The sequence below is a fragment of the Cordyceps fumosorosea genome (assembly GCF_001636725.1).
Source record: "Cordyceps fumosorosea ARSEF 2679 chromosome Unknown scaffold_1, whole genome shotgun sequence".
NCBI lineage: Eukaryota > Fungi > Ascomycota > Sordariomycetes > Hypocreales > Cordycipitaceae > Cordyceps > Cordyceps fumosorosea.
Genome location: NW_017387301.1, coordinates 2334816 through 2362095, shown reverse-complemented (window position 1 = coordinate 2362095; position 27280 = coordinate 2334816). Strand labels below are relative to the sequence as shown.

The 27280-nt window shown below is 54.5% G+C and overlaps 8 protein-coding genes across 8 annotated transcripts; 4 read left to right on the top strand and 4 right to left on the bottom strand.

Moving 5' to 3' along the window:
* Positions 1-2336: 2336 nt before the first annotated feature.
* Positions 2337-4044, top strand: ISF_00764 (Peptidase A1; the record flags this gene model as incomplete). The annotated part of the gene is made up of 3 exons (XM_018844371.1): positions 2337-2507; positions 2563-3616; positions 3668-4044. 3 exons carry the CDS (start codon positions 2337-2339, stop codon positions 4042-4044), a joined length of 1602 nt encoding a protein of 533 aa, XP_018708821.1.
* An 823-nt stretch (positions 4045-4867) lies between these two features.
* Positions 4868-6702, top strand: ISF_00763 (Amino acid transporter, transmembrane; the record flags this gene model as incomplete). The annotated part of the gene is made up of 3 exons (XM_018844370.1): positions 4868-5954; positions 6018-6590; positions 6674-6702. 3 exons carry the CDS (start codon positions 4868-4870, stop codon positions 6700-6702), a joined length of 1689 nt encoding a protein of 562 aa, XP_018708820.1.
* Positions 6703-8992: 2290 nt separating this feature from the next.
* ISF_00762 (Rho1) lies at positions 8993-10203 on the bottom strand (the record flags this gene model as incomplete). Its single annotated transcript, XM_018844369.1, has 5 exons — positions 8993-9148; positions 9315-9449; positions 9523-9720; positions 9980-10007; positions 10136-10203. The coding sequence occupies 5 exons, from the start codon at positions 10201-10203 to the stop codon at positions 8993-8995; spliced, it is 585 nt and encodes a 194-aa protein (XP_018708819.1).
* Positions 10204-13564: 3361 nt separating this feature from the next.
* On the top strand, positions 13565-14959 carry ISF_00761 (syntaxin; the record flags this gene model as incomplete). The annotated part of the gene is made up of 3 exons (XM_018844368.1): positions 13565-13581; positions 13703-13881; positions 13950-14959. The coding sequence occupies 3 exons, from the start codon at positions 13565-13567 to the stop codon at positions 14957-14959; spliced, it is 1206 nt and encodes a 401-aa protein (XP_018708818.1).
* Positions 14960-15711: 752 nt separating this feature from the next.
* Positions 15712-16605, bottom strand: ISF_00760 (hypothetical protein; the record flags this gene model as incomplete). Its single annotated transcript, XM_018844367.1, has 1 exon — positions 15712-16605. The coding sequence occupies one exon, from the start codon at positions 16603-16605 to the stop codon at positions 15712-15714; it is 894 nt and encodes a 297-aa protein (XP_018708817.1).
* An 812-nt stretch (positions 16606-17417) lies between these two features.
* ISF_00759 (Glycoside hydrolase) lies at positions 17418-18766 on the bottom strand (the record flags this gene model as incomplete). Its single annotated transcript, XM_018844366.1, has 4 exons — positions 17418-17510; positions 17589-18151; positions 18221-18452; positions 18557-18766. The coding sequence occupies 4 exons, from the start codon at positions 18764-18766 to the stop codon at positions 17418-17420; spliced, it is 1098 nt and encodes a 365-aa protein (XP_018708816.1).
* Positions 18767-23048: 4282 nt separating this feature from the next.
* On the top strand, positions 23049-23924 carry ISF_00758 (Zinc finger, CCCH-type; the record flags this gene model as incomplete). Its single annotated transcript, XM_018844365.1, has 1 exon — positions 23049-23924. The coding sequence occupies one exon, from the start codon at positions 23049-23051 to the stop codon at positions 23922-23924; it is 876 nt and encodes a 291-aa protein (XP_018708815.1).
* A 289-nt stretch (positions 23925-24213) lies between these two features.
* ISF_00757 (hypothetical protein) lies at positions 24214-25818 on the bottom strand (the record flags this gene model as incomplete). The annotated part of the gene is made up of 3 exons (XM_018844364.1): positions 24214-25155; positions 25208-25717; positions 25786-25818. 3 exons carry the CDS (start codon positions 25816-25818, stop codon positions 24214-24216), a joined length of 1485 nt encoding a protein of 494 aa, XP_018708814.1.
* Between the last annotated feature and the right edge of the window lie 1462 nt (positions 25819-27280).

Sequence of the window (27280 nt, the reverse complement as noted above, 5' to 3'; positions counted from 1 at the left end):
CCTTGTTGTCTTGGCTGGCGGCGAAGGGGCCACAGCGTCCCACTGCGGCTTCGTCATTGCGGAGCTTTTGCTGCGGACAAGCATGATGGAATTCTGCCCCAGACAGATCGCTATTGCTTGGTTGTAAGGTTCTCAGATGTCTAGGAACATTAGGACTCTGCGAGCGAATTCTTCTTTGCTCGTTGAGAGAGAATTGGAGCTTTCTTGTAAGAAAGGTTGTTGCTAGGGCTCTGGATGGGTGGACAACGCGATTGTCGGTTTGACAGGTAGGAAAGGGGCAACTGTGCATGTGGTGGTGACTGGCGGCAGCGAGCCTTGATCTGGCATGCATAATGGACCGGGCCTAGACCAGTAAATTGTGACCGAGAAGGCTTAATAAAAGGGCCGTACCGACTGACGGCCATGTTGTGCTGGACGGAAGCGCCGGGTTTTCTGGGGGAGGGTGTGTCTGTGCTACTGTGGCTTCTGCCTCAGCGCCAAAGCCGCGACTCGATCTGGCTCCCGGATGGTCGCGTCGGACAAGGGTGAAAGCTGACATGTGTATCAGTAGTTATTAAAGAGAAGGCTGAGGGTGATGTTTGTATAGTCCGTTACTGGATGAGTATTGGCAGCTACCGTTTGATCTGCGGCCTGTATTAGATGGCAATTAGCAAATGGAGTATCAATCAAGGGCATACTATTTTGCGAGACAAGGTGTACATAGGGAGCAGCATTTGATATGCCGGGCGGGCGTGTAACTCAGTGGATGTGTTCAGTGTTGACGGAGTGTGATGAAGGAGCAAAAAGAGCGGGCTGCAGGTTGCATTGGTTGGGTGACATTGATGGTAGACTGAAGTACAAACGGAAGCTATGGCAAGACCCTGAAGACAGGCAAACGATGGCTTGCAGATGACACAGTGTCGCTTTTTCTTTTCTTAGAAAGCCCTTCCGCATGCTGAGAAGGCTCACCTAATTTACTCGGATATAGCTCTGCCATGATAGAACCACGGACTTACTCGACAGTATCAACCACATAGTTGCTACTATCCGCAACTATAGGTAATATAAAGGCATTGCGAGGGCGATATATTAGCGCGGCCCAGAAATGGCGTAGTGACAGTGGCGGGTGGATGCACGACTTCCCCCCTGCCGAGCCCACATGCTACCTACATAGCTTCAGGGGGCGGTATGGGGAGCTGCCCGGATTCCGTATGGCGGCAACGTGTGCTGTAAACTGGGAAAAGCGGCGAAAAGCCTTCGACTCTCGACTTCGACGGAAGGGGCTAAGCAAAAGCTTGCCGCCCAGCAGTGGTTCGAGGAGGGCAGTGATGGGCGCCGCCTGGAGCATGCTGGCCAGCCTGCAGCCCACTGTAAAAGCCCACAATCCACTGTAATAGTTCGCTGTAGAGCAAGCTCGTAATGCGCTGATCACAGCCCACACGCCAGCCACGCTGCCCTCCAATCGCTGGCTTTCGCTGCCTCGAGCCAAAACTCCCGAGCCCCTCGCAACTCGGGAGCTCTCGACCGGCCCCATCCACATCTCCCATCCATCCCATCCAACGACAAGGATTCATTCCTGTTCCTTTGTGCCCTTCCAGTTCTTGTCCTTCTACTCACCTTGCTTGGTCTTGACGTCTTCACATCCTTTTACCCTGTCCTCCCCTCTCCATATCCTCCCCTCTCTCTTGTCATCATTCTTTTTCTAATCTCACCCTTCGGCATTGTTTTCGTTTTCTGTTGATCCTTACCAGCACACTCTAATCCTCTGGCGCAGCGCACTCTCCTCCTACTCAGCAAGCTCCCAGGTTTTGCTAGCCCTTGCTTCGGTGTTCCTTCGCTTGCCTCGCATTTTGTCCAACTTTTTTTCCCTTTTTCAATCTATCTGCATCCTTGCTGTTTCGATTTTCTTTGCTTTCGAACAATACCCAAGTTTCCTCTGCAACAACGTGGTTGTCTAATCGGCCTTTCTTGCACCTTGTTTATAACCTTGTCTCAACCTCCGTCGTTCCGTGTTGAACTCGACTCCTCGACCTCAATTCCGCTTATCGACTGTTTCAATCGCCGTTCGCTTCGTTTTTTCCTCTCTGCGACCCAATTCAGCAATGAACTCACACTCGATCTGTCTGGTTCGCGCATAACTTCCCAGGTGCACGTCGGCGCTGCTGTGCGTCCTCACCACTCGACGCAGTCGCCATCCCGACCGAGCGTCCATTGCGTCAGCCCAACAACCCATTCCCCGACTACGTTCTCAAATTTCGATTCTGTTGGTAATCAATCGCACGCTGAGCCAACCCGCTTCTCCAAGTCTGTAACCGAAAGCGTGACGAGACGCATATCTGGTTACGAACGGCGTCACCATGCAACCCGTCTCATTACTATTCTGCTTAGCATTATGGTCTAGCTCAGCACTTGCCTTCTTCCCATTTGTACCAGAATGGTTAGATCTGGGTCCCGAGAGCGAGGCCAAGAGAGCTCCTTCGGAGGAGGACTCGGGCGTTGTCTTTGAGATTCACCAGCGCAGGGGCAGGGTATATCTTTCCTTTCCCATGAAACAAGCTTCAAAGCTAACAGTCATCTCACTAGCCCGTCGCGTCTCAAGAGGTTTCACGCCTCGCTGCGAAATACGATCGTCATGGAGCTCTCGCACGCCGCAAAAACTCATATGCTGTAACCACTGCCACCACTCCGACCACCAGCAACGCGGCTGGCATTAACCAGGATGGCACCGACTACTCGTACTTTGTTCAAGTTGGGCTCGGTTCTAAAGGAACTAAGCTCTACATGCTGGTCGACACGGGAGCCGGCTCTAGCTGGGTCATGGGCACCGACTGCTCCAGCGACGCATGCACCAAGCACGATACTTTTGGCTCTGGGCAGTCCGACACCCTCACCATTAGCGACAAGGACTTCGCCGTGGCCTATGGATCTGGAAAGGTCAGTGGCAAACTTGCTACTGATACAATTGCGCTTGCCGGCATAAGCATGAAATATCAGTTTGGTCTCGCCTCCACCACCTCGGACGACTTCAAGGACTTTGCATTTGACGGCATCCTGGGCCTGTCCATGGGTGGCGGATCTAGCGCCAACTTCCTCACTACACTGGCCTCGTCTTCCTCTATCAAGAGCGCCGTCTTTGGCATTTCCCTTAGTCGTGCTGCTGATGGCGGCACGTCTGGTGAGATCAAATTTGGGGGCACAAATTCGGCCAAGTACTCTGGTGACATTACCTACACCTCTCTTGCATCCAAGAGCGGCGATTGGGCCATCAATCTTGATGACATGTCCTTCGACGGTAAAAAGGCTGGTGTTGGAGGCAAGTTTGCATATATCGATACCGGCACAACCTACATTTTTGGTCCCGCGAGCATCACCGACAAGCTTCATGCCATCATTGACGGCTCTAAGAAGCAGGGCGCGTACTACAGTGTACCTTGCGACACGACGACACCCATCACTGTTACATTTTCTGGTGTCGATTACCAAATCCCTGCCAAGGATTGGGTCGCACCAAAGGATAAGGACGGGAACTGTTTTAGTAACATCTACGGCCAGGAAGTCGTCAAGGATTCCTGGCTGATAGGTGCCACCTTTCTCAAAAACGTTTATGCCGTCTTTGATAAGGATGGTAGCAGAATAGGTAAGGTCTCTCAACATGAATTCTCCGAGACATGGACTAACATCATGGCAGGATTTGCAAAGACTTCTGGTTCGGGTTCTTCTGCTTCTTCTACGTCATCTTCTGCTACCCCCTCGGGATCCTCGTCAGTGTTTTCATCATTGTCTTTATCATCATCATCTCTAGGCCCAACTTCTAACTCGGCCACACCTACTAGTAGTCCGTCAACCCTAGCCACCAAAACTTCGTCGGTGGGTGCATCTGCCAGCAAGCCTTCACTTGGTCTTACTGGCCAGGAAAGCACTGGTTCTTCTGGCAGCCCAACTGCCTCAGGGGCCGAGGCCACCAAAACTGGTGACAAGGGCAACGGAGCGGCATCTGTACTGGGTGCTCAAGGCGCTCAGCTTGCCTCCATTGTCGGCGTCGCTGCTGTTCTCTTATTAGTATAGGAAATGTTTTAACCAGATAGAAGGAAGATGAGCATTGTCATTTCAGCTCCCAAGTGGAATGCGGTTGGATAAAAGGCACATATGATATCATGGGAGGAGGCTTGACTTGAATTTTGGATAATCGGGTATGCAAGGCAATGCAACGCAGCTAGAAAGACCTGCGACCCGCGGATCGCATTTTACATTCATTTATAGGACTTTAATACACACATATCCGAGTGCCGATGTTCAGCCTGCTTTGGCTGCGGCGGACAGCATTGTGGAATAAGTCTCTCGTACCAGAGGTGAGCACGGCAAACGTGAAGTAATCCTGGCGAACAAGAAAAAAGAGAAACTTTATGGAAAGCAAACAATTTAGCAATTCAATAGGCCAACAGCGTATTTCATCTCTGGCGTCTCAAGGTGCCGCGCTAAAACCAGCACACGTCGATGCAATCCAGGGGACAGAAGAAGAGCCATTAATGAATTCAGGAGAGGTGGCACGTCGCTGGCCTTTGAGCCGCTTATAAGCTTTTTCTGGGTCCCTCCACAACACAACGTCGTCGCTGCCCACTACATACATCATCAACCTCCCTACTACTAATTAAGACGCAAGCTTCTGAGGGGCCACGGTCAAATCAACGGGAGGATCTGCCAGTTGTCCCATAATTACATTCTCGTCTCCTTTTCCCGGAAAGCTGGACTATCCGTCTGCGGCAATTGCTACATCAACGACACGTCCCATATCTTCGACCCTCAAGCTCCTTGTCACACCCGTTCACAATCTCTATTATCAGCCAAAAATGACAGTGGTAGCAGCAGCGACCACACGAGCACGATTATAATGATACAGGACAAGCACGGAGGTGATGCTGGCGGCGACGGCGGAGGCGCAAACGACTGGAACGACGGCGAGGACCGTCGGGGGCTGCTAGCCAGCAACGACTTCAACCATGATGGCGACGGCAAGGAGGCGACCTCGCTACCCAACGGCAGCAGCGGAGGCGACGAAGAGCAACCGCAACAGCAGCCACAGATACGGCCACCCGGACGCGTACGCTTCAATGACGTCCCCGAGGTGGTGCGCATGAGCACCGCCTCGTCGCGGCCCTCCGGCGACGACCGTTACAACAGCCTCGACGACGACGACCTCGACCCTCGCCACACCCTCGACCTCGAGGACCCCCTCCACGACGACCACGACGACGATGACCACGACGGTGACCACCGGATGCCGCTCCTCACGAGCATGGAGGCGCCGTCGGTCGCGCTCGCCAACGACCTCGACGACGCGGTCGAGCAGGAGCTGCGGCGGCCCAAGTCCGGGCTGCGCTCCGCCTTCATGAACATGGCCAACTCCATCATCGGCGCGGGCATCATCGGGCAGCCGTACGCGATCCGGCAGGCGGGCCTGCTCGCGGGCGTGCTGCTGCTCGTCGGGCTCACCGCCATCGTCGACTGGACCATCTGCCTCATCGTCATCAACAGCAAGCTCAGCGGCACCAGCAGCTTCCAGGGCACCGTCGCCCGCTGCTTCGGCCGTCCGGGCCTCATCGCCATCTCCCTCGCCCAGTGGGTCTTTGCGTTTGGCGGCATGGTAGCCTTCGCGGTCATCGTCGGCGACACCATCCCGCACGTGCTGCTGGCCGTCTGGCCGGGCTTGCGCGGCGTGCCGGTGGTCGGCCTGCTGGCGGACAGGAGGGTGGCGATCGCGGTGTTCGTCATGGGCATCAGCTACCCGCTCACGCTGTACCGCGATATCGCCAAGCTCGCAAAGGCGAGCACGTTTGCGCTGGTCGGCATGCTGGTTATCGTCGCGACGGTGCTGGTGCAGGGCCTGCTGGTACCGTCCGAGGCGAGGGGCCACTTCAGCCTGCCGCTCCTGACGATCAATACGGGCATCTTTCAAGCCATTGGCGTCATTTCTTTCGGTGAGTTTTGCTCCAACCAAGCACACACACGCCCACCTTCCCATGCTAACGTTGAGCCCCCAGCCTTTGTCTGCCACCACAACTCCCTCCTCATCTACGGCTCGCTGCGCACGCCCACCATCGACAACTTCTCGCGCGTCACGCACTACTCGACCGGCATCTCGATGCTCGCGTGCCTCGTGCTCGCTCTCGGCGGCTTCCTCGTCTTCGGCGACAAGACGCTCGGCAACGTGCTCAACAACTTCCCCTCGGACAGCGTCATGGTCAACGTGGCGCGCCTGTGCTTCGGCCTCAACATGCTGACGACGCTTCCGCTCGAGGCGTTTGTGTGCCGCGAGGTCATGCTGACGTACTGGTGGCCCGACGCGCCGTTCGACCTCCGCCGGCACGTCGCGCTCAGCACGGGGCTCGTCGCCTCGGCCACGCTGCTGAGCCTCGCGACGTGCGACCTCGGCGCCGTCTTCGAGCTCGTCGGCGCGACGAGCGCCGTCGCCATGGCGTACATACTCCCACCCATGTGCTACATCAAGCTGACGACGCGCAGCTGGCGCACGTACCTGGCCGGCGCCATCGTCGTCTTTGGTGGACTTGTCATGGTCATCTCCGTCATCCAGGCGATCGGGAAGCTGGTGAATAGTGAGTCATTCCTTTTTCCCTACAGTGGTATCAAGTTGGTGGAAGGATTCTGGGGAAGTAGCAAGCTAACAAGATCGTTGTAGACAAAGATGGGCCGGTGCAGTGCCAATAATACAAGCATGAGAGACTCTTTTCTGTCGTGTTCTAATTTTTGTATATATATAGATGAATTCTTGTGGGAAGAAAACGACTTGGAAATCACGATTGGAAAGATGTGGTCATTGTATTGAGCTAGGATTTCTTGGGCTTGCATTCAGGACGGGCAACTGTCAAGGAAATCCTGGGAAGCATACACTTTAGCGCTGCCTAGACATGTGGCATACGTGGGAGTTTTTTGTCTTCTTGTTTATGTATTCTTAACAAAATCGACAGGATTGATTTTCGACAACCTTTAGAAGCCCATCTTGATGCTCAGCTATCTCCTCCAAGGTGGCGCATGGTTGCCTACGTCGAGGCAGACAGGGCAACGGCCTCGTCACTAAGACGACGCAGCAAAACGTATACAACCGGCTACACCATAAGTTCTTATCATTGAACTACTGTAGCATGATCAATAGGAAAATGAAGAGACTCGACTCGCCCCCCCGATAAGCCCTCCTCCTCTCCTCCCCTCCTCTCTGGGACTGGGACCTAGTAGAACGTCACCCCGCCTTCCACTCCTCGAGGCTACCCAGCTAAACATGGTCATGCGAGCTGTAGTCCACGAATCGTAGCGCCTGAAATACCAAGAATTACCCTCTCCGAGGTCATCCCCAAAATCACATTCAGCTTACTTTGGTACTCTATTCCCAAACTAGAGACCCCTCCCAAAGCAACCCGTCCCCCCCTTTTTTTTTGCTCCCACCGCTCCCCTCCTGTTGGTGCTGTTGCAACGGCGACTTTTTTTTCTCTCCTACTCTGTTACACAAGGCAGCTTTTTCGCCTTGCTGGGTGGCCACAAACACCCCGCTCGGGCTGCAGCTGACCCAAGTTGATCACAGTCCGTGAGGGGTTAAATAAGGTCGTTCCTCTCGTTCCTCTGCATTGTTCTAAACCTACAACCTTTTCACACAACCTTCCTTCTTTTTCATCCCTTCAAGGTAAAACGAATTATCAAAACAACAGCCTCGAACAAAGCAACACCCCTGCCCAAGATGCTCGTCAACTACAACCACGACACCTGCCCCAAGTGCAGCTCTGCCATCACCGACGGCAGCAAGACCTGTGGCTCCTGCGGTGCTGTATGTTTTTCTTCTTCTTCCTATTACCATCTGTCTTCCCTCTTCTTTCTGTCCACGTTATGGGCGGGAAACTTGGACTGACGACTTTTCTCACAGACTTGCCCCAACTGAAATGGAACAGGCATATAACTATAGGCCCCGTCCCTGTCCCAACTGCGGCCCGTGTCGAAACACCAGTGATGGTGTGTCCCAGTCTTGCTAGAGACTGTATCTGCAGGAAAAGAGAGGATGTCCATAACTGAGTAGATACGATGATGATGCTGATGATGCCGATGATGCTGATGTTGATGATGATGTTGATGATGTTGATGTTATAGATGAGCTAAGCATACGGAAATGGAGTTTACAAGATGGTGACAGACTGCTCAGGGGGCTCTCGAATGATGACAGGGGAATTGGAGCTCTCTCAAGACAAAACAATTGCCCTATACACTATCCGCCTTCGCCGTGACAATTAGCACATGCCCTTCAGCTTCAACATCACAGACCGCATCTAGAAATGTAAGAGATTTATATTTTGCCAAGTACCAGTTCACAGGGGTCCCTGTGTCTCAGGCAAAGCACAGTTACATGCCACGCTTGATCTTCCTCAACGGTTCTCTCTTTCTTTCTCTTTGGTGCTCCCAGATCCTTCACTATCAAACAGTCTTTGCATAAGAACACGCGCACACGCACACACAAAATCAAATGTAAAAGAAACGCGCCCTCAATGGCCCACCATACACGCGTCGCAAGTCGTCCCAGCCATCGCGACGCTCATCCACGAGGCGCCAACAGACAAGCCAGTCTCGGCTTGCAGCAGCAACAATCGAGACACGACCTTGCTTGACCAAAAGGTAACAAACATATAAAAGACGTATTAATTATGGCCCTTCTAGCACCTCATCCGCTTAATCCACATCGGCAAACCCCCGCGTCAAATCAAAGCCAACGTACAAGCCGGGTGACATCTAAAAAACTCCAAAACACGACAACCTGTGTAAACGGCTTGCCAGTCTGTCTGATCCAAGCCGCTACCTTTCTTCCTCTGATAGAGCGGACGAGACTGGTCGCGCTGCAGATCAAAGTCCCGAGGATAGTTAAAACGTTTGCAACGCTGGATCGGCCTGAGCCGGGAAGGCTAGCATAAAGGTGAGGTCCGAGGCTGTATGCGTTGTCATGATGCTCGCGCAGATTGGCTGCTTAGAGGATACGGCACTTCTTGTGCTTGGTACGGCTACTGCGTGAAAGCAGGGCAGCGCGGGTGGCGTGTTCAAAAACCTCGTGGACACCCTCGTTGGTCTTGGCAGAGCACTCAAGGTACTTGTAGGCACCAATCTTCTTGCGAATCTCCTCACCCTGTTACATGTGTTAGTGAAGGTGCAAGCGCGTGACGAGCGGTAGGCGGCAGACGGGGGTCCTTATCATGTCACGAAACTACTGGCAAGCAGTCTTGAGATGACAGGTTGCATCTGGGCTCGCGTGTGCAAAGCCTATCGCGCAGGGAGGGAAGGCAAGAGCATACCTCTTCGGGGCTGACGGGCTTCTGGCTCGTCTTGGCCAGCTCGCTTGTAACCTTTTGATCGTAGCGGAGATCCTTCTTGCAGCCAACGAGAATGATGGGGAGACCCTGGCAGAAGTGAAGGACCTCGGAGATCCACTGTGATGATGGCGCGGCGGTTAGCTAGGGGCTCACCGGTACGGCGGGCGCAGGGCCGGTTGTGAAACTGTACCTTCTCCTGGACGTTGTCAAGGGAATCGGGGGAGTCGATGGCGAAGCAAATCAGGATGACGTGCGAATCGGGGTACGAGAGGGGACGGAGACGGTCGTAATCCTCCTGGCCAGCAGTATCCCAGAGGGCCAGCTCAACATGCTTGCCGTCGACCTCGACGTCGGCGACATAGTTTTCGAAGACGGTGGGGACGTAGACCTGGGTAAGGTGAAGGAGAGCGAGTTAGCGGCAAGGATCGACGATAAGAGAAAAATGGCCATGGGTAGTGGATATTGGTGATTATGGCGGTTCGGACAGGTTTTGGGACGCGGCTCGGGGATGCTTTGTGGTTGGGCTGGTGTGCGTCGTCATGCACAGCGTTGTCGGTGGCGGTCGGGGGTTAGGCAGGCGGATGGTGCTGCCGTCGCGGGCATCCGTTGAGAAAAGGGGAGAGGCAGAGAGACGAGAAGGAGCTTACCTCGGGGAAAGTGCCCTTGGAGAAGACGCTGAAAAGCAAAGTTAGCAGACGATTGATGAGAAGGGGGATGCGGGCGCGGATGTGGTTGGGAGAGTGCGTGCTCAGGTAGCAAGCAGGCGGAGGTGACGAGGCGACTAGCGACCGATAGATACTAACATCAACAGACAGGTTTTGCCACAGGCACCGTCGCCGACGATGACGAGCTTTCGGCGGATTTCAGCCATAGTTTGTATTTGGATATAAAGACAGGCAAAAAGACTATGGGGGAGAGAGAGATGGCGAGGAGAGCAGATGAGATGCACGATTTGGGGGGTGGCGGAGGATGGGAGATGGTGGATGGAGGAGCGAAAGACGAACGCCAGAAGGGGGTTTTGGTGACGGGTGGAGAGGAGAAGAAGGACTGATGGACTTTGAAGGTGGGAGGGAGCTGGCAGTTCAGTTGGAGCTGCCCAGGCCCCGGAGCTGGGGGTGGGTTGGCTGGCTGGATGCCTTGCCTGGTGGAGGAGGTATATTTCTGCATGGGTAGCTAGTAAAAGGTACTTATCTACCTGCATAGGTGCTGCCATATCTTGGCTGTGCAAGGCGCAATTGTTGTCGTCCGCGTGGGCTATCAACAGCTGCTGCACTGCACTACTCCTTCTCTAGCTTTGTCCCTTTTCTCGTGTTCCTTTTCCTCACCTCATTCAAATCCAATGTGAAAGGCCATCTACTCGATCACTACTAAGACTCAAGACCGTCTCCAGCCAGCCAGTTTGTCGCAGGCTTCTACCACTGTAATCCGCCCCCGAGGCCGCTGATAGCGGACTAACTTTACAGGTATGTAAGTACCTACCTCCCTAGGCACCTGGTACCTGTTAGTGGCTGTCGCCACGCCACGGACCACGCAACCACGCGGCCACACCTGCCAATACCAATGCAGTCCGCTTCTTTAACCAGTGGCCATTGCCAGGTTCAAAATCTTGCTTTATTAATTCCGGCCTGTGATGCTGGCGATTTTCTCGTGTTTTTCACGTAATTACAACAAGCATATACCCAGGAATGCGCTCTCCTTTTAGCCCGGCACTGCCTGCAATGCAGCTGGCTGACTGCCTGTGGCTGGGGCTGGGCTGTGCTAAGTAACTATCTGGACCAGCATCATCCGCTCCTGCCCATGTCTCGCTGCAGCCGAAATAAAAAGCAGATTGGCCGAACATCACCTCTCCTTCTGAAGGCATGCAGACAAGTACCTACGCATGGCCCTTTCACTGCTAATGCAACAGCGTGACACGGGACGTGAGAAACGAATGCGCCAGACTCTAACAGGGCCCGAAGGGGCAGATGAGCTCGCCTACTCGTCTATTGCATTTCTACAGTGCTGTTTATTTTTAATATACTTCATACTCGTTGAGACGCCCTTTGTCATTTGCTAATCTCGGAGAGCTGCGTAGGGTAGTAAACGTACCCTACACACTTAGTATAACGACGTTGCCTACCTAACTACAGAGTGCCTAGCCTGCAATGACATGTGACGCTGCTCAAAAGAGTGCCTCGTAGGCCAAATCGACAACTGCACACAATCACTCTGTAGTCCTGGCAAAACAGTGTCATTGGCGCGATGACTGTGTGCAGACGTGATCTCGAAAGTACCCTATCCTGGTCAAGTGACCCCCCATCGCCGCCTGTCAACGTCGCAGCGTCGTGTCGTGTCGCGCCTAGTTAGCGTGGTACATGCGTCTTTCAAAGTTCGTGGTAGTGGCATCACATGCGCATTGGACTGCAGTCTGTACAACGGCGTCAGAGGATGCGACAGGTCGGCTATCGCGACTGCTGACGCCAACTCGAACAAGCTCGTGTTGACCCCGATGGTGGTCTCCTCGCCCAACTGTGTAATAACAGGAGCACGCCTGATCGTCCTCCTAGCTTCTAGTCAATGGGTGCCGAATCCAATCTCTCCATCTGAAACGGGCGCCACTTTTTCATCCAATTTGTAACAGGCTCAAAAGACGATGGCTCATACAGATTACAGATCAACTAGTTAGGAAGGGGGATAAGTTATAACTAGACGCACCGCCGACTCGCCCTGGTTACAGGTGCAAGGGAGGAGGGGAAGGGGGGAAGTGCAGCCTCTGTCATCTGGTTCCCGTCTGAACTGCGGCCACAACAGGTGCCGGCCGGTCTTGCTCCCTAACAGGCGCCCTTGGGGCCTTGTGAGGAGGGGAAGAGAACAGGGCAATTTGGTAACGCGAAGCCGTTTCTCCAGTAGTGGGTGAGGCGTTAGATGTTCCTTTGTGTGGTGTGGTGGTGGCGGCCGCCCTGACAAGGCTGGGCTCGGCGGCTCGCGGCAGCACCAATCACAGACAAACGGCTACAGGCCTCTTGTCGTGAGCCAGAGACTGGCCCATGCAAGCCATGCCAATGGACATCCTCGGAGCAGGGGAGATTCGAGCTGTGGGATGGGTAGGAAGCGCGCGCGCGCCGACCTTGATACTTGGACGCTCTATCAGCCGACGTGCATCAATCCGGAGCGAGAAGGAGGGGCTCTCGGTTGGAAGGGACTACACGAATGACATGGGATGGCTTGGCGATGAAGAGGAGTATGAAGATGGAGGGAAGCGAGGTGCTTGACGGCTTTCGATTGCAGGTTGTCTGAGGCATGAGATGTTGCAGCTCGTACAAGCACAGAACCGAAGCTGCAGGAAGGCAGTGGGGGGGACAAAAGTCCCACTCGATGGTACTGACCATGGGATGTTGCGATTGATACCATTTGTGAAAGAATACTAGAAAGAGGAGAAAACCAATCTCAATATAAGTCCGTCAGTATCTATTTAGTAGAAAAATATTTTCCATAATTTTGAGAGCTTGTAGACTCTCTCTGTTTGTGCATTTTAGTAGCGAAAATTTGTACTGAGGAACCTGCGGGTGGCTTTTTTTCGGCGGCGTGTCGCTCAACCACGGTTTGGCGCTGCAACAGAGTCTGTCTCAGAACAGGTTCTGGTACATACCTCAACCAGGCGCTTGTCTCTACATCGAGGTACCGCTACACGCACCAGGATGACCAAGGTTACCTGACCGGAAGCCCCTTTTGATTGCCACTCCCCACCCTACGTTGGTCAATTAGCCTGGTTTTGAATATCATCAACAGGCTGTCCAGTCCCTCGCGCCGTCTTCATTTTTCTGCCTCTTTCATTCCATCTTTCTTATTTTTCTAATTTACTACTTTCTACTATTCTTTCTATTCGTTTCCAGACGCTCGCCCACTGATTTCCCGTCGCAATCGCCTCATCCCTTGTACATTGCCGCGCCTCTTGTCCCAACGGCTGACTCGAACTACGGCATCGAAGAATCCAGCAGGCCCTCCGCTACCCTTAACGAACGGGCCCCCTTCGGCCTGACGCATTTCAGTCCTCGATCAAAATGAGTGTCAGTTTCTATCTTGCCCCCCCGTTCCTCACCGTTTCAACTCGCTGGCCTCCACTGCCCTGTCGCCGTACGTCACACGTAAGAGCAGCGCGCTTCGGCATGCTTGCCTTTCTTGTCGGCTCGTTTCTTCTTCTTTGTTGCATTTCTCTTGTGTGAAAGCATTTATAAGTCTGCAATTTACTAACAATGTCTGAGCAGTACGGGTTAGTACTTGGTCCTATCTACCTCGCGCGGATTAGCCTTCGCTTTCAGCACAACCAACCGCCCAACGATGCACGACCGACACCACCCCTGGAACTCCAACTAACGTGTTGAATCTGCCAGATACGGTAACCAACAGAACCCCTACGACCAGCGCGGTCAGGGCTACGGCGGTCAACAACAACAAAACCCTTATGCAGGGCAAGGAGGCTACGGACAGCAGCAGAATCCCTACGCCGGCGGCGGCGGTAACAGCCGCTATGGTAACAACAATAACTCATCGATGGATGGTGGCTATGCCGGTACGGAAAATTGAACCAGCTTTCAGAGAGCAAGATTGGAGGGCGATTTGGCTAACCATTTTCTGTAGGCTCCAATGTTGAGATGGCTCCCCTCGCCCAGAACGCTGGCTCGATGGCCGGTAACGATGGCAACGCCATCCTGAACGAGTGCCGCGATATCGACACGGGCATCAGCCAGATTGAGCGCAATCTTGAGCAGCTGCGCATGCTCCAGCAGCGAACCCTCGACGATGCCGACAGCTCCTCCTCGAGCGCAGCCAACCGACAGCTCGATGCCCTCTCGTCCGAGACTATGGCCCAGTACCGTGAACTGACGGAGCGCGTCCGTACCGTCAAGTCGAGCCCCGAGGCCAACACTCCCAAGAACAAGCCGCAGGTCGGCCGTGTCGACCGGCGCCTGAAGCAGGCCATCCAACAGTACCAACAGGTCGAGTCGGGCTTCCGCAAGCGCACCCAAGACCAGATGGCCCGTCAATACCGCATCGTCCGCCCCGACGCCTCGGAGCAGGAGGTGCGCGCTGCCGTCGAGGACACGAGCAACACCCAAGTCTTTAGCCAGGCCCTTATGCAGAGCGGCCGCCAGGGACAAGCACGCGCCGCCCTCTCGGCCGTCCAGGACCGCCACAAGGCGCTCGTCAAGATTGAGCAGCAGATGGTGGAGCTGTCGCAGCTCTTCCAGGACATGGACACCCTCGTCGTGCAGCAGGAGGCCGCCGTCATGCAGATAGAGCAAAAGGGCGAGGAGGTCGTCGAGAACCTCGACAAGGGCAACGAGGAGATGGGCGTCGCCGTCAACACGGCCCGCAAGACGCGGAAAAAGAAGTGGATCTGCCTGGGCATCTGTGTCGCCATTCTTGTCGTCATCGTCATCATCGTCCTCATCTACATCTTTGTCATTCGCGGCCAAAACAGCGGCGGCAACAACAACAACAACGGTGGCAAGCGTGCCGTTGAAATTACCGCCCGCGCTCTGCTTCCTAACATCGAAGCTCGTGTTGCGGATGGCCAAGCAGGCATGTCACAGCTCGCGCGGCTGTTGCAGGACCGCGTGCATGTGCCGCAAATTGCTCGCCAGTAAATACGCTCTACAAAACAACCTTTTGGAATTAGAAGGATCCGATTTCTATTTTTACCGCATTTGCTAGACTTGACGTCTTTCCTTTTTCTCTGTCGTTTTCTGGTCAAATCTTTCCTTGTTTCTTGTGGTCAACACACCATACCATCACTTGTCTCCTTGTCACTCACTTACCTCTCTCTGTTTTTTGTTGTTTTAAAGAAGAAAACTATGGTGTTGGCGTATCAAACTTGTAATTAGTAGTTGATTCAAAATCTTTCTCGTTTAGGTTTTTTTTTTCGTCGGAGAGAGAAATACAAAGAATAAATTAAAATAATCACTCTTCCTGTTGACGACGCCGCATAGAACTCGTGGTTGAAAGGAGAGAAAACATTGTATTGTCCAACTATATCCTAAAAACGCCGAAACAAGAAATGCTTTCCAAAGACGAGAGAGGGAAGAGAAGCAAGGCTGGTGGTGGTAGTGGTGGTAGTGGTGTTGGCGGTGCCGAAAAGTTAACACGCGGCCATTCAACAGAGCTGACATTATAATATAACATTCAATCTGTGACATGGGACAAACATTTTAGCAAGAAGCCAGAGAAAGAGTCCGGAAATGATCAACAAAAAACATTGGCTGCATCTTGCATTTATTGCAATGCGTCTCGGTGCGAATTCGCTGTTCGTCAGGTATATAGGTATAGATCGTAGCAGTCATCAAGCGTTTGTGTGTCTTGGGTATACTTTTTCAACCCAGAAAACCCTCGCGGGGGCGCATCAGGAGGTGTTCAATGCAGCGCCGCCGTGGGACTGGCTCGCCGTCTCGGAGCGAAGCGCGCCCGGGTCGTGAATCTCGTTACTCCCCGCCCCGTCGTGCTCGAGCTCGTGCTCCTGCTGGGCGGCGGCGGCGGCGGCGACGCGGCGGCGCTTCTCGCCCTCGCCGACCACCTTCTTCAAGACGCCCATGCGCCGCCGAAAGTCGTCCGCCAGGCCGTCGAGGTCCTCCCGGGGGCCGGCGCCGCCGCTTCCCGAGGAGGAGCGCAGGCTGGCGCCGCCCTCGGCCGAGGCGCGCAGGTCAACGGGGTCGCGCGAGACGCCCTCGACGTGTAGCATTAACGCGGCGCCGCCAGACGAGGACGGGCTGGGCTCGGCGGAGCCGTTTCCCCCCTCGGCCTGCTGCTTGGACAACGCGGCCGCGGTGATGGCGAAGGCCGGGCCGAGGCTGGAGGCACACGACACGGTCCAGGCGTCGCGGGCAGGCGTCGGTGTGAGGTCCACGACTAGGTTGCGGTGACGGTCCGCGGCATCGGGATCGTTGTTGTCAGCGGCGGGGTCGTCGTCGTCGGCGGTGGGTATGGAGGCGTCGTCGTCGCTGAAGAGGTAGTGCACGCGCGGGTGCACGGTGGCGCCGGTCGTGGTGTTGGTGAGGAGCGCGAAGAGTGGCTCAAACGGCGGCGGCGGCGGCAGCTGCTCGGTCTCCGAGGTGGCGGCAAGGCCGAAAGAGGAGGAGGTCACGGCACCGGTGTCGTCGCCGATGCTGCAGTCGGCGGCTGAGAGCTGCACCGCATCCGGCCGTCTCTGGGCCATGGCGGGGTTGGCCGTGGCTGTGTTTCGCGCGGTGGACGAGCTGATGCGTGACGCAGCGTCGACGTCTACCGAGGAGCTTGACATGGTAGAGGTATGTGTCTGTGCGTGTGAGTTTTGTTGGTGAGGCGCACAAAAGCTTATTGGATGTTGCACCAAGGAAGGAGGAGAGAAGGCGTTCAGTTGCAGGTAGGCATGGTAAGGCTGGGCGCTAAGAAAATGGAAAGCTCCTCTGGTGCAAAGGGAAGCGACAGCAGCCAGTGGTAGAGAAGGGATAGAGAGGAAATGAAAGGATGGAAAACAAAAATAAAAGAAGAGTGGATGTCAACGGTTTTGCCACGGTACTTGGTTGACAAGGAAGTGGTTGACGTTTGATCAGGGTTGAAGCTATGTATGTATGTACATAGGTATCTTATCGGCACGTGGAGAGTGCCGACGCTAATAAGGGCTGTCGGTTTGGGTTCGGTTTTGGTCTGGTTTGCCTCGCCTTGTTGCCTTGTCGCCTTTTTGGTCTTTTGGGAATTTACCTATCACCCGATCCGTCTTTGCGGTTCGTTGCCTGGCAAAAGAAAAAAAATAAGACGAAGAAAAGAAAAGAAAACACACCTACTTATTCATTTCTTTATTTCAAGACAATCTGCGGCTTCTCTTTGCACTTGTCGATCGCTCAGACTTTCGCCATCGTCCCCGTCTCCGGATCAGACTTGTATCTGATATTGCCGTTCTCGTCCGCCTTCCGTCTCTACGTTCATGTCTCCAAGCAATGATTCGTCTCGTCTACAACGTCCGTCCTTCACTGCTTCTCAAACTCAAAATCCATCTCTCCAATGGTTTGGAGTGCCTTGGGTATCTCCAACCAATGGCGGCAGCACATTGTCGACACGCACCTTGGCTTCCCTTTATCCCGAGCTGTGCAATGCCACGAACCCAGCCGTGATGAGACTTCTCGGCCGCTCCTTTGCGTCTGAGCAAGCATTGGTATAGAAAAGGCCCTGAGAGAAACGTTAGCAAAATCCTCTTTTGCAGCTGTCCTCACGATACCCGTAACTCTTTGGATGAGCAAAGCGTACCCCGAATCCCTTTTTCTTGCAAAAGTCGCCTTTCTCCCTCACCGTTTCCGGATTGTCGTACGCGATGAATCCTTCATCGCCGCCCACACAGTATGCCGAAATGCGGCGCCGGTCGATACCCTCTTGCCGCCCCTCGACCGGAAGCTCTTTGTAGTCGACCGTCAGGGAAGCAACCGGGTCATACGGCTGCGCCGGGCCGTCACAGCCCGGAAAGGTTGTGCCAAAGGTGGGAATGCCCAGAAGTACCTTTTCTGCTGGGAAAAATTTCGACACAAGGTACCCGGCCGCCGTCGACGCGGACGGCTCGTCTTTGGCCAGCGAGTACAGCTGCGCCGGGCATAGGCTGCGGCCGGGTTGCGAGTAGTGTAGATTGTATGTCTGTAGGTTCACAAAGTCTAAGGCCTTCGCCGCTGCTGGGAGGTCAATGTGCTGCAGCACGGCCGGGTTTGCCGGCAACGCCGCCGTCAACATGTGTTGCTTATTATGTAGCTTGGATCGCACGGCCTGCGCGAGCAAGAGGAAGTTCCGGCCTTGCACTGGGTCAGCCGGCAAGTTCCATGAAACTTTTGTCACCCATTCGGTTAGCGATGGCCTGGGAGCTGGTAAACTGTCTTCTAAAGGAAGAAACGTACTGTCGACGCCGTCGAGCCCAGAAGCTTGCACGAGCCCCGCTGCCGTGTGCGCAAAATTGTTACGCGTTGCCCTAGTATTGGCAATAGAGGGAAACACGCCTGATGCAGTCGGGCCGCCTATGGAAAGGAATACTTTGAGGTGCTTATGCTGCTGCTTGAGCTTCATCAGAGAGCCGAGTCCTCCCTCACAACCATCCACGGGCACCCTAATGTCGGCCCATTCGTCGCCGAGCTTCAATAGAAGGTGTTAGCAAGTTGAATATGATGGGAGCACAGTGCCAAAAAGGTGAATGAAGCCAAGACAGAGAGAAACGGTGGAGGATATCTTGGACATACATTTACGATTCCGTCTCGGGCGACGCTCGCGTACGCGTAGAATACCAAATTGATGCAACCATAGTCGAGCTTCCCGGGCGTTTGGTCATGAGCAATGTACCTACTGTGAAAATACACAGCGTTCATGTACATAACCCGACTCAACTGCGTCGACATAAACATGTGCTGTTTTGGTGTTGACGGCGCCGCCGCCGCTGCAGGGGTGTCCATGTGGTAAGTTGCTAGTTTCTAACACGGGTGTCGATGGCACTCAGATGACGATCTCGGGACAGTTTTGCGAGGTTTAAACGACTGAGCTTAATGAGGTGGCAGGGCGGAGGAGGAGTAGGAAGAGGATCGGAGGGTCTTCTCCTACTTGGCGAGAGATGGACGAACACGGTCTCCCATACGCTACGTCCCGGAGTGTGGGATATTAGATTTGCCATCCACGTTGTATGACCCCTTTGCCTGCACAAAGCCGCCCGATTCATGTGTGCGTGAGAGCGAGACGGAGATGACGAGTGTGTGAGAGGGTACGTGAGAGAGATAATGTGTGTGTGTGTGTGTGCCCGTACTTGCGTCAGCGGTGCGTCGCGTATGCGCTCACTCCCCGTCGTACGGATGAGAGACGAAGGAGGAGGAGGTCAGGCATCAAGAAGGGCCCCAGAAAGGGCACACAGGGAAGCAGGGAAAGGGAAGCACAAGAGGTGCTGGTTTTGCTTGCTTTGCTGGCGGGCAGCGAAGGGCCAGCCAACGTACGATTACTCAACAGGATTGGCCAACGAGACGAGCGAAAAGGCCGTAGTTCGCAGCACGTCCCCTTGTATTTGGACCGCAAACTTGCCCATTTTGGAGGAGAATTATGGAGGATTGAGCTGGCCTTTTGCGGTGGAGAAGCGCATGGGATGCTCGGCCGAAATTATGATGGTAGCCGTGTACGTTAGGATGGAATGGTTAGGTTATGGTGGTCCGTAGGTATGGAGCAGGCTGCCTAGGTAGTCGGTAGCTACCTTATTAGAGAGAGGGCTGCGAAGATCCAGTCTTGCAAATTCACTTGCCGGGCGTAACATGAACGACGTCCTTGTCCGAGTTCGCATTTCCGAGATGGAGAGGCCAGGCTCGCTAGTCTGTGTTAAGAAACGAGTTAACGGCTTTTGAGCAAATTCAGTGCACTAGAGACGGGATGGAAGGGGCAAGGGAAGAAGCAGCGTTGCATTCAAACAAGCCACCACTGTTCTTGGCGCCAACTCCCGAGGACGGTTACATCTCAGCCCAGCGTGGCTATTTCCCGGTCGTCTTGTCCGTAGAGAGTTCGTAGTGAGGGAGGGAGGATACTGCCGGGTCTTGGAGGAAGCAAACGCCAATCTGCATCCTCTGTACGCATGACATGGTTGCTGGCAGGCCAGAGGGAGGGGGTGTAGCCTTTCCATGGATGGGGGAGGGTTGCGAAGGAAAACGGACGAGTCCTGAGGCTTGATGTTGTGCATGGGGGGTCAGGCTGGGTTGGTGCGAACGGACAATGTCGTCAGAACCCAGAACCCAGCCCTCGATGATTGCCCATCACGGTTGATGAAACGGGTTTGCGTTGTCTTGGGCGTCTTGGGAGTGGAAAAGGGTGTGGGAAGGAAGAGGCGTGGCGCTGACTGACCCCTTTGTCTTGACAGTTAGGCGCCTGCAGCCCAAGAGGGCCCAACGCCTTGGCCGGCAAATATTTTTCACTTGGTAACTATAGGCCTATTTAATCGCCTTTCACGGTAGCCTGGAGAGCCTTCCTTCTACTGGTGGATTTACAATTAATAATAACATTTAACAATTGTCACCATTCATTCCTTTGCCCTTCCAGGCCCGCCTACACTTGCCCCCTCCGTCACGAATTGGTACTGCCCCGAAAAAGCTGTGCGCCAGTATTCCATAGCAATGCAGCGGTGTATGCCGATGCAGGGTGACGCCGTGTATCCTATATTTCCCTGGCTTCATTTCCAATTCTTGTCCCAAGGGGATGCTGGGCGGTCTAGCCCTAGCCTTTGCCGGTGGCGGTGATAGTTGGTACGAGCAAGCAAACTGAGCTACTGTCCGACGACAGATACGAATCGTTTCACTGATAGCCAACTGCAATGTTGTTGAACTGTGTCCCCGGCGCCGTAATATCCTCCAGCACAGTGGTGGCTGCATTTTGCCGCCTCAATCTTCAGCAAACACCGAAGCAACTACCCAGTAACCCGTGGCATCTAACTGAGACACACTCCCTAAAAAATGATAAGCACAATCTTTTCATCCATGTGCTTTATCTGTATGCTTCCAGGCTCGCAGCGTGGCATCAACAGTGGCCCGTGTTGGGCCAATCAAGGCACTTCTACACAGATCCTTCCGGCGCTCTGCATGGGGGAAGTACACGGGAGGGTCCGAAACATCCCAGCGCACAGACAAACTCGTCATTCCGCCTAGACTGCGTCGGCAAAGCATGATGGTTGTCCAAAGCTGTAGGCGAACTTGGTCGACACCCAAGTCTCATGCATCTGCACATGGTGAGCTCATCCTGAGCGTCGCGCCAGCCTCTCACACCAGGCAGGCAAAGTGTGCAACTCGGCGACAATGCAGTTACGATGTCCTCGTCTCTGACGCTTACGATAAATGGCACCATGCAGGACTAGTCAATACTGCGACACCGGTGATGCCCATGCCGGCCGGCGACGAAGATGGGAGCCGGCAGCGTTGGCGCTGGGGGTTTCCCGCCCGCCTACTCCCTGGCGAGATCGTGAGGCTTGTACGACACCGATGCTGATCTCGATCGACTTCTCAGCAGAGATGTTGCTAGATGGCAGAGCCCCCCCTCGGATCGGCGCAGTGGAGATAGGGCTTCTTGCTGTCGGGGGCCGGCATGGCGCCGTTTCGGGCTCAGGATGCAGAACATGCCATCAGTAATTGCAGTTTTCTCCATTTTCTACGATAAAGAGCGCTAGTGATGATCCCATCTTGGAGAAGCCCAAGAATTTCTAGGGGTTGTTCTGGGCGCTCTCTTGCATGCATAGATTGCCAACACTGTGACAGGCTGGTTATCGCCGACCATGATCGCTTGATGCTTCTTCATAGAGGGATTTCTTGGAGAGACCAATTAATCAGACTGCACCATTGTTTGTGTTGAAGCTAGATTGCCAGGCACCTCCCTGCATGTCTTCCACCGAGGTGGGATGGGTGTCCACGTTTTTGACTGCTTGGCGAGGCTGATGCTGTCCGCCCGACCCCGAGAACGTCCATAAACTTTGCGTAAAGCTGGAGAATTCCCCGAAGAAAGCAAGTCTCAGCCACTTCTCACTTTTCTTGAAAAATACAGTCGTGATCCCTGGCAGTCGACAAGTGCAAATTGCCCAGGAAGTATGTACCCGAGCTGCGTTCGCTGTGCCATTAGGCATTACGCAGATATGCACAGCCTGGCATTTCCCCAAGAATTCCACATTACAATATGATTCGACATTGATCAGTTATGTTCGTGCAGGCTCGGCTTCCGAAGCCCGTTAAACGTGGCATCGGCGAAGTCCGACTGCGGAGGGTGTATGCACAGAGTCGGGTGGCTGACAGCAGGAGGCAAACCACCTTGTCAAAACCAACTTGGGGGGCGGGGATTGAATATGGCCTTCCGCAATGAGCAGCGGCCGCTTTACGCAGAGAGACTTGCTAACCACACAGGTATGGAAAGAGAAGAGCCTAATATTGTCAAGGATGTACGGAGTATATCTGCTCAAATGTGCATTACACGCCGCCACTTTCGAGGCACTGTGTCCATTATCTGGTAGCCTTTCCTTTGTAGCTCCGCAGATTTTATTTGAATGGTCCTACGTCATTGAGCGGTCAACACAGATCAGCAGCTCTATCTCGGTTCTATGTAATAATGTAATAAAGAAAAGACGTATGCAGGTATCCCACTTTATGCCGCGACATTTTTTGTTGCAGCTAAGCATACGACTAGAGGACACCACTTGCGCAGACGTGATCAATTGTGCATACTTTAAAAATATTTGGATGCTAATTAATGCTCATTTCAAGACTTACAGTTCATTATCCTCTGCTAAGTAGCCTCGTGCTGCTGTTTCCGGCGCTGGCCTCTTCATCAACAGTCCGCTTTGCCACTCTATTCCCGGTCTGACTGCTAAGTAAACGCCAACGAATGAGAGGATGCACTCTTAATCACTCTAAATACAAGTCTAGCCCTGTAAAATGAGTTAAGTCTTTTACTAGAAGAAGGAAAGTCTGAACTTGTACTACGCTTTCAAGCCATAGCATGGAATCAAGTGTGGCTGACAAACCATGTGGCGCAATCTCACATTCAAATGTGGCGTCACACTGCCGAAAGCTTCCACCAGCTTTCTCTCCTCATACAAACAACAACTCGTCATTCAAGACAACACAGAACACGCCAACCGACACAATTACCCCACAGTACCGGTAGTCTCTCCATCTCATCAATTGACCCTCTCTCGCATCACAACCAACGCCGCACCCGCACGCGCGCACCACGATGGCGACGGACACGACGACGGCCGCGACCGTCTCCAGCGGCCCTGCGTCTACGGTGCTGAACCACTCCGCGAAGCCCTACACGTTTACCTTTTCCGCCTTTTTGCGCGACACGTACCAGGTCGGGCTGCCCGCGGACCGGCCGATCTGCAAGGCCTACCAGACGGGCAGCTGCCCGAACGGCACGCGGTGCACCGAGCGGCACGTCGCCGTCGACGCCAGCGCCAGCAAGACGTCGGGGGCCGGGGGCGCGGCGCCGCACCACCCGACCGGCGGGCTCAACTCGCTGGTCTGCAAGCACTGGCTGCGTGGGCTGTGCAAGAAGGGCGTGCCGTGCGAGTTCCTGCACGAGTACAACCTGCGGCGGATGCCCGAGTGCAACTTCTTCATGCGCAACGGGTACTGCTCCAACGGCGAGGAGTGCCTGTACCTGCACGTCGACCCGCTGTCGCGGCTGCCGCCGTGCCCGCACTACGACATGGGTTTCTGCCCGCTCGGCCCGGTGTGCGCCAAGAAGCACGTACGGAGGCGGCCCTGCGCGTTCTACCTGGCCGGCTTCTGCCCGGAGGGGCCGGAGTGCCGCCGCGGGTCGCACCCCAAGTGGTCGGCGTCGCTCGAGCCGCCGACCGTCAAGCCCCCGCCGAAGAAGGAGGAGGAGATCAGGGCGGAGATGGAGGCGCTGCAGCAGCAGCATCAGCATCAGCAGCAGCAGCAGGGGCAGCAGACGGCGGGCTACGACGACGGTGACAAGCAGAGAGACAAGGATGATCGATTTGGTGGGCGCCATGGTGGCAGGGGCGGTGGCAGAGGTGGTTGGAGAGGTGCGGGTGCTGGTGGCGCCGGCCGCGGACGGTTCAGAGGAAGAGGAGGATATTAGAGAGGACTCTTTTATTAGCGATGCAGGGACATTTTGTATTGGGGGTCACTGGGAGGGAAATACATTACGGATCATGATACCCACCGGTTCACAAACGATAGGCTGTACGAGATATTCAGAACTACCCCTTAGATGAGGCGTTTTCATAGCAATAGAAATAAAGGGATATTTAATTTTCTCATATATGCACAGCAGAGTCGTGACTTCGTCTATGTAACAATTAGCTTGCAGGTCTATCCTACTTTTACACGGCACGTGTGCCCAAGCTCTGCGATGAGCTTCGCATCCTTTACGCGGCCGGCTCTTTCGTCGGTGTCCAGAGATTGCTGTCCTTCTCGAATGTCCAGGCATTGATTTCCGACGGCACCGCGATGAATTCATGGCTGGCATTGTCGCCATCTTCGCTGGGTGTGCGGGAGGACCCCTCCTCGCTCGCCTTCCAGGTCGACAGCTCGTCGACGCGGCGAATACCCATGAGCCACGACACCAGCCCGCGCGGAGCCCAGCGGCCGACGAAGCCATAGACGCTGGATCCGAGACCGATGCGCACCGTGTCGCTGGTGATGGAGCCGTCAATGACGTCAAACACAGAGTTGTGCAGGCGGCGCAGCGAGCTTCCCTTGAAGCCACGGATGCGCGCGCCAGAGATGGCTGAGCTTGTCTGCGCGACAAAGTTGCGGGCGTAGACATGCCTGGCGCCGTCCGGCCACACGAGCGTCTCCTGGGGCTGGCCAGTCGTGTGCTGGCCCTGGCCGATGGCCAGGTTTCGGGCAGGGACGAAGCCGGCAAAGTCAAAGGTCCCAAGCTGCATATGGGTGACGGGAATATCAAGAGGCCGCAGCTCGGCAGTCAGAACCTCCGTAAAGGCTGAAAGGGCGGAGCAGACGGTGGCTTCGGGGGCGTGGAAGGGAGGGTTGATGGACGAGATGATGGAGGGTGTCAAGACCATGACCTTGGGCGGCACCCATTTCTCACCAATAGGCTGTAGTCGAGATGTGAGCAGTGGGAGGAAAGCCTGTATGGTGAGAATAGGGTGTAGGAGATGGGTGTTGAACAGGTCGGCGAAGCTCGAAGGCGGTATTGTCGCAATCGGTGAGGTCTGGTAATGAAGACTGGGGATGAGAATTACGGATCGAAGAGTCAACTGGTTCGGCTTGATGTGAGGTCCGGGAGCATGTGGCGACTGGAGGTATGCTGCAAACTTTTCGATGGCAGACCCGGCACTGGGGGGCTGCGAACAGGTTAGCTTACCAGCCCAGCCAGGGGGGAATCATTTTACTCACGTTGGTCGTATCAATCTTCAACGGGCTGATGTCTTGACGGGCGTAGGACTGCACTGTTCTCTCATCCTCGGGCGCATCGCAGACGACGTATACAATGAAGCCGCGCCTCTCCATGTCCAAGGCCAGGGACTTGGTAAGGGGCAGCGTGGGCGAGCCGGCCACGACGACGACTTCGGTACGTCCGCCGTTCCTAGCCCGTTTTGCGCGCCGCGTTTTGCGCATGAATTTCGATTTCTGGTAGCCCTTAAAGACGGCGGTTCCGCAGACGATGACGACGACGCCCGTTAGGATCTTGTGCTTGGATACCCAATCCTGAGCCCGCTCCCATGTTGACATGGACACCACGGCGATGGGCACCTTGGCTGGCGGTGCGGGCCTGATCGAATCGGGGATCCAGGTCTGGGAGCTTAAGGTATCGCGAACGACGTCGGCGGCGCGGTCGACGCTCTTATCTATAAACTCGGCCGCATGGTTTGTGTAGTCTCGGAGCTGCACGGGAATCTTTCCCAGCTGACGGAAGAATGTGCATTAGTCACGCGGCGCGGCGAGCTTTAAATCGCAGGACTCGAGCAACTCACCAAATCAATAAGCTGCTGTTCATCCACCGGCATGATGATTAAGGTGATGAATGATGGGATGAAGGAGGAGTTGAGTCGGTCGCAGTGACGCTATCCAGCTTTTTCGGGCCCAAAGCGGTGCTCCCGGTGCTGAGTGGGGCAGTCCACAGTCGCTAACTACGTTAGTGTTGGAGAATGGCAACGAACATGTGCCATGCTCACGTGTAGGTGTAATAAAGTTCAAGTAGGAGAGGAGCCGTTGGGTACGTTGAAACTTGCGGCTTAAGTTTTTGGCGTCATGACTTGGTGAACCGAGTTGTGCTACTGATTATCCAACATAGTTTGTGCGAGCGGCCGTTGTTGTCGAGACCATCCTGTCTGCAATTGGCCTGAACGGCATGAGTGGACTGAGTAAAGGCAGCGCATTAGCTCTGTGTGAAGACGCCACCGGGAACTGTAATTAATACCTAGACGTGCTGGTATTGAACGAGTTTGAAGTTATCATAGTCATAAGATGACTAATGAACGCCAGATTCCATGGAAGCGCGAAGAGGTGTTCAGGCCGTTCCGTTACTCTCAAGGGTAACTTGCAAGAGAAAAGTTGTCGTCGTAAGTGCAGGGCTTGAGTGGGAAGTTGGGGACTTTGGAGTCTATTACATCTTAGACACGGCGCCCGCCAGCGATGCGACGTCTATTCGGCCATTTTACTTTCCACTCGGCGGCATCCCGAGCCCTTCGGTAAAGCTTCAGAAGTCTGTTATCGGTGCTTCTCATCAAGTGTTGGACCAGCCTGAGGTGATCCGGGGGCAGGAGGGTCGTACGCAAGACATTTAGCGAAGGACTGTGCTGTTTAATATCCTTAGCCGTCGAAGCGATACTGGCCCTCCCTTGAGAACCCCCCTCCACTCCTACCACATCGACATTATCAGAGACCAGCGTCCCGTCATAAGCAACCCTAGCTCGGCGTGGGGGCAGAACGTATGCACTGAGATATGCGAGGCCGATTCTACTAGCGACAGGCAAGTACGCGGCGACGTCACCGAGAGCGACCATGACAGAGTAGACAATGAGGCCTCATCTCCTCGGTCCAGGTCAACTTCAGCATACTGTGGCCTGGAAGACTTCCTCACTGCCGCTCCCACGACCGAGTTGGAGCCTGTGACGGAGGACTACATGCAGTCAGACGAAGCAGACATAGGTATAACCTATATAGAGTTAACTATGTGTAGTATGACTAGTTTCATTATTATAGCTTATGGTAGTATCTCGTCCATATCTGGGGCAAAGGCCGAGTCAAGGAACCAAACGACGAGAACCTCTACCTTGATCCAGCAGAGATCATAACATCTGACTCGTCGATTTCCATGGCTCTTGGTCTTTCGGGGCAGCTCTGCCTCCTCCTCAGAGCTCTCCCCGTGTAGGAGCAACGAAACGAAGCAACCTTAGGGCAACGAAAAATCCGTCTTCGTCGATAGCGCTGCCAATATCAAGACCGGGTCAACGCCCCGGCTCGCTC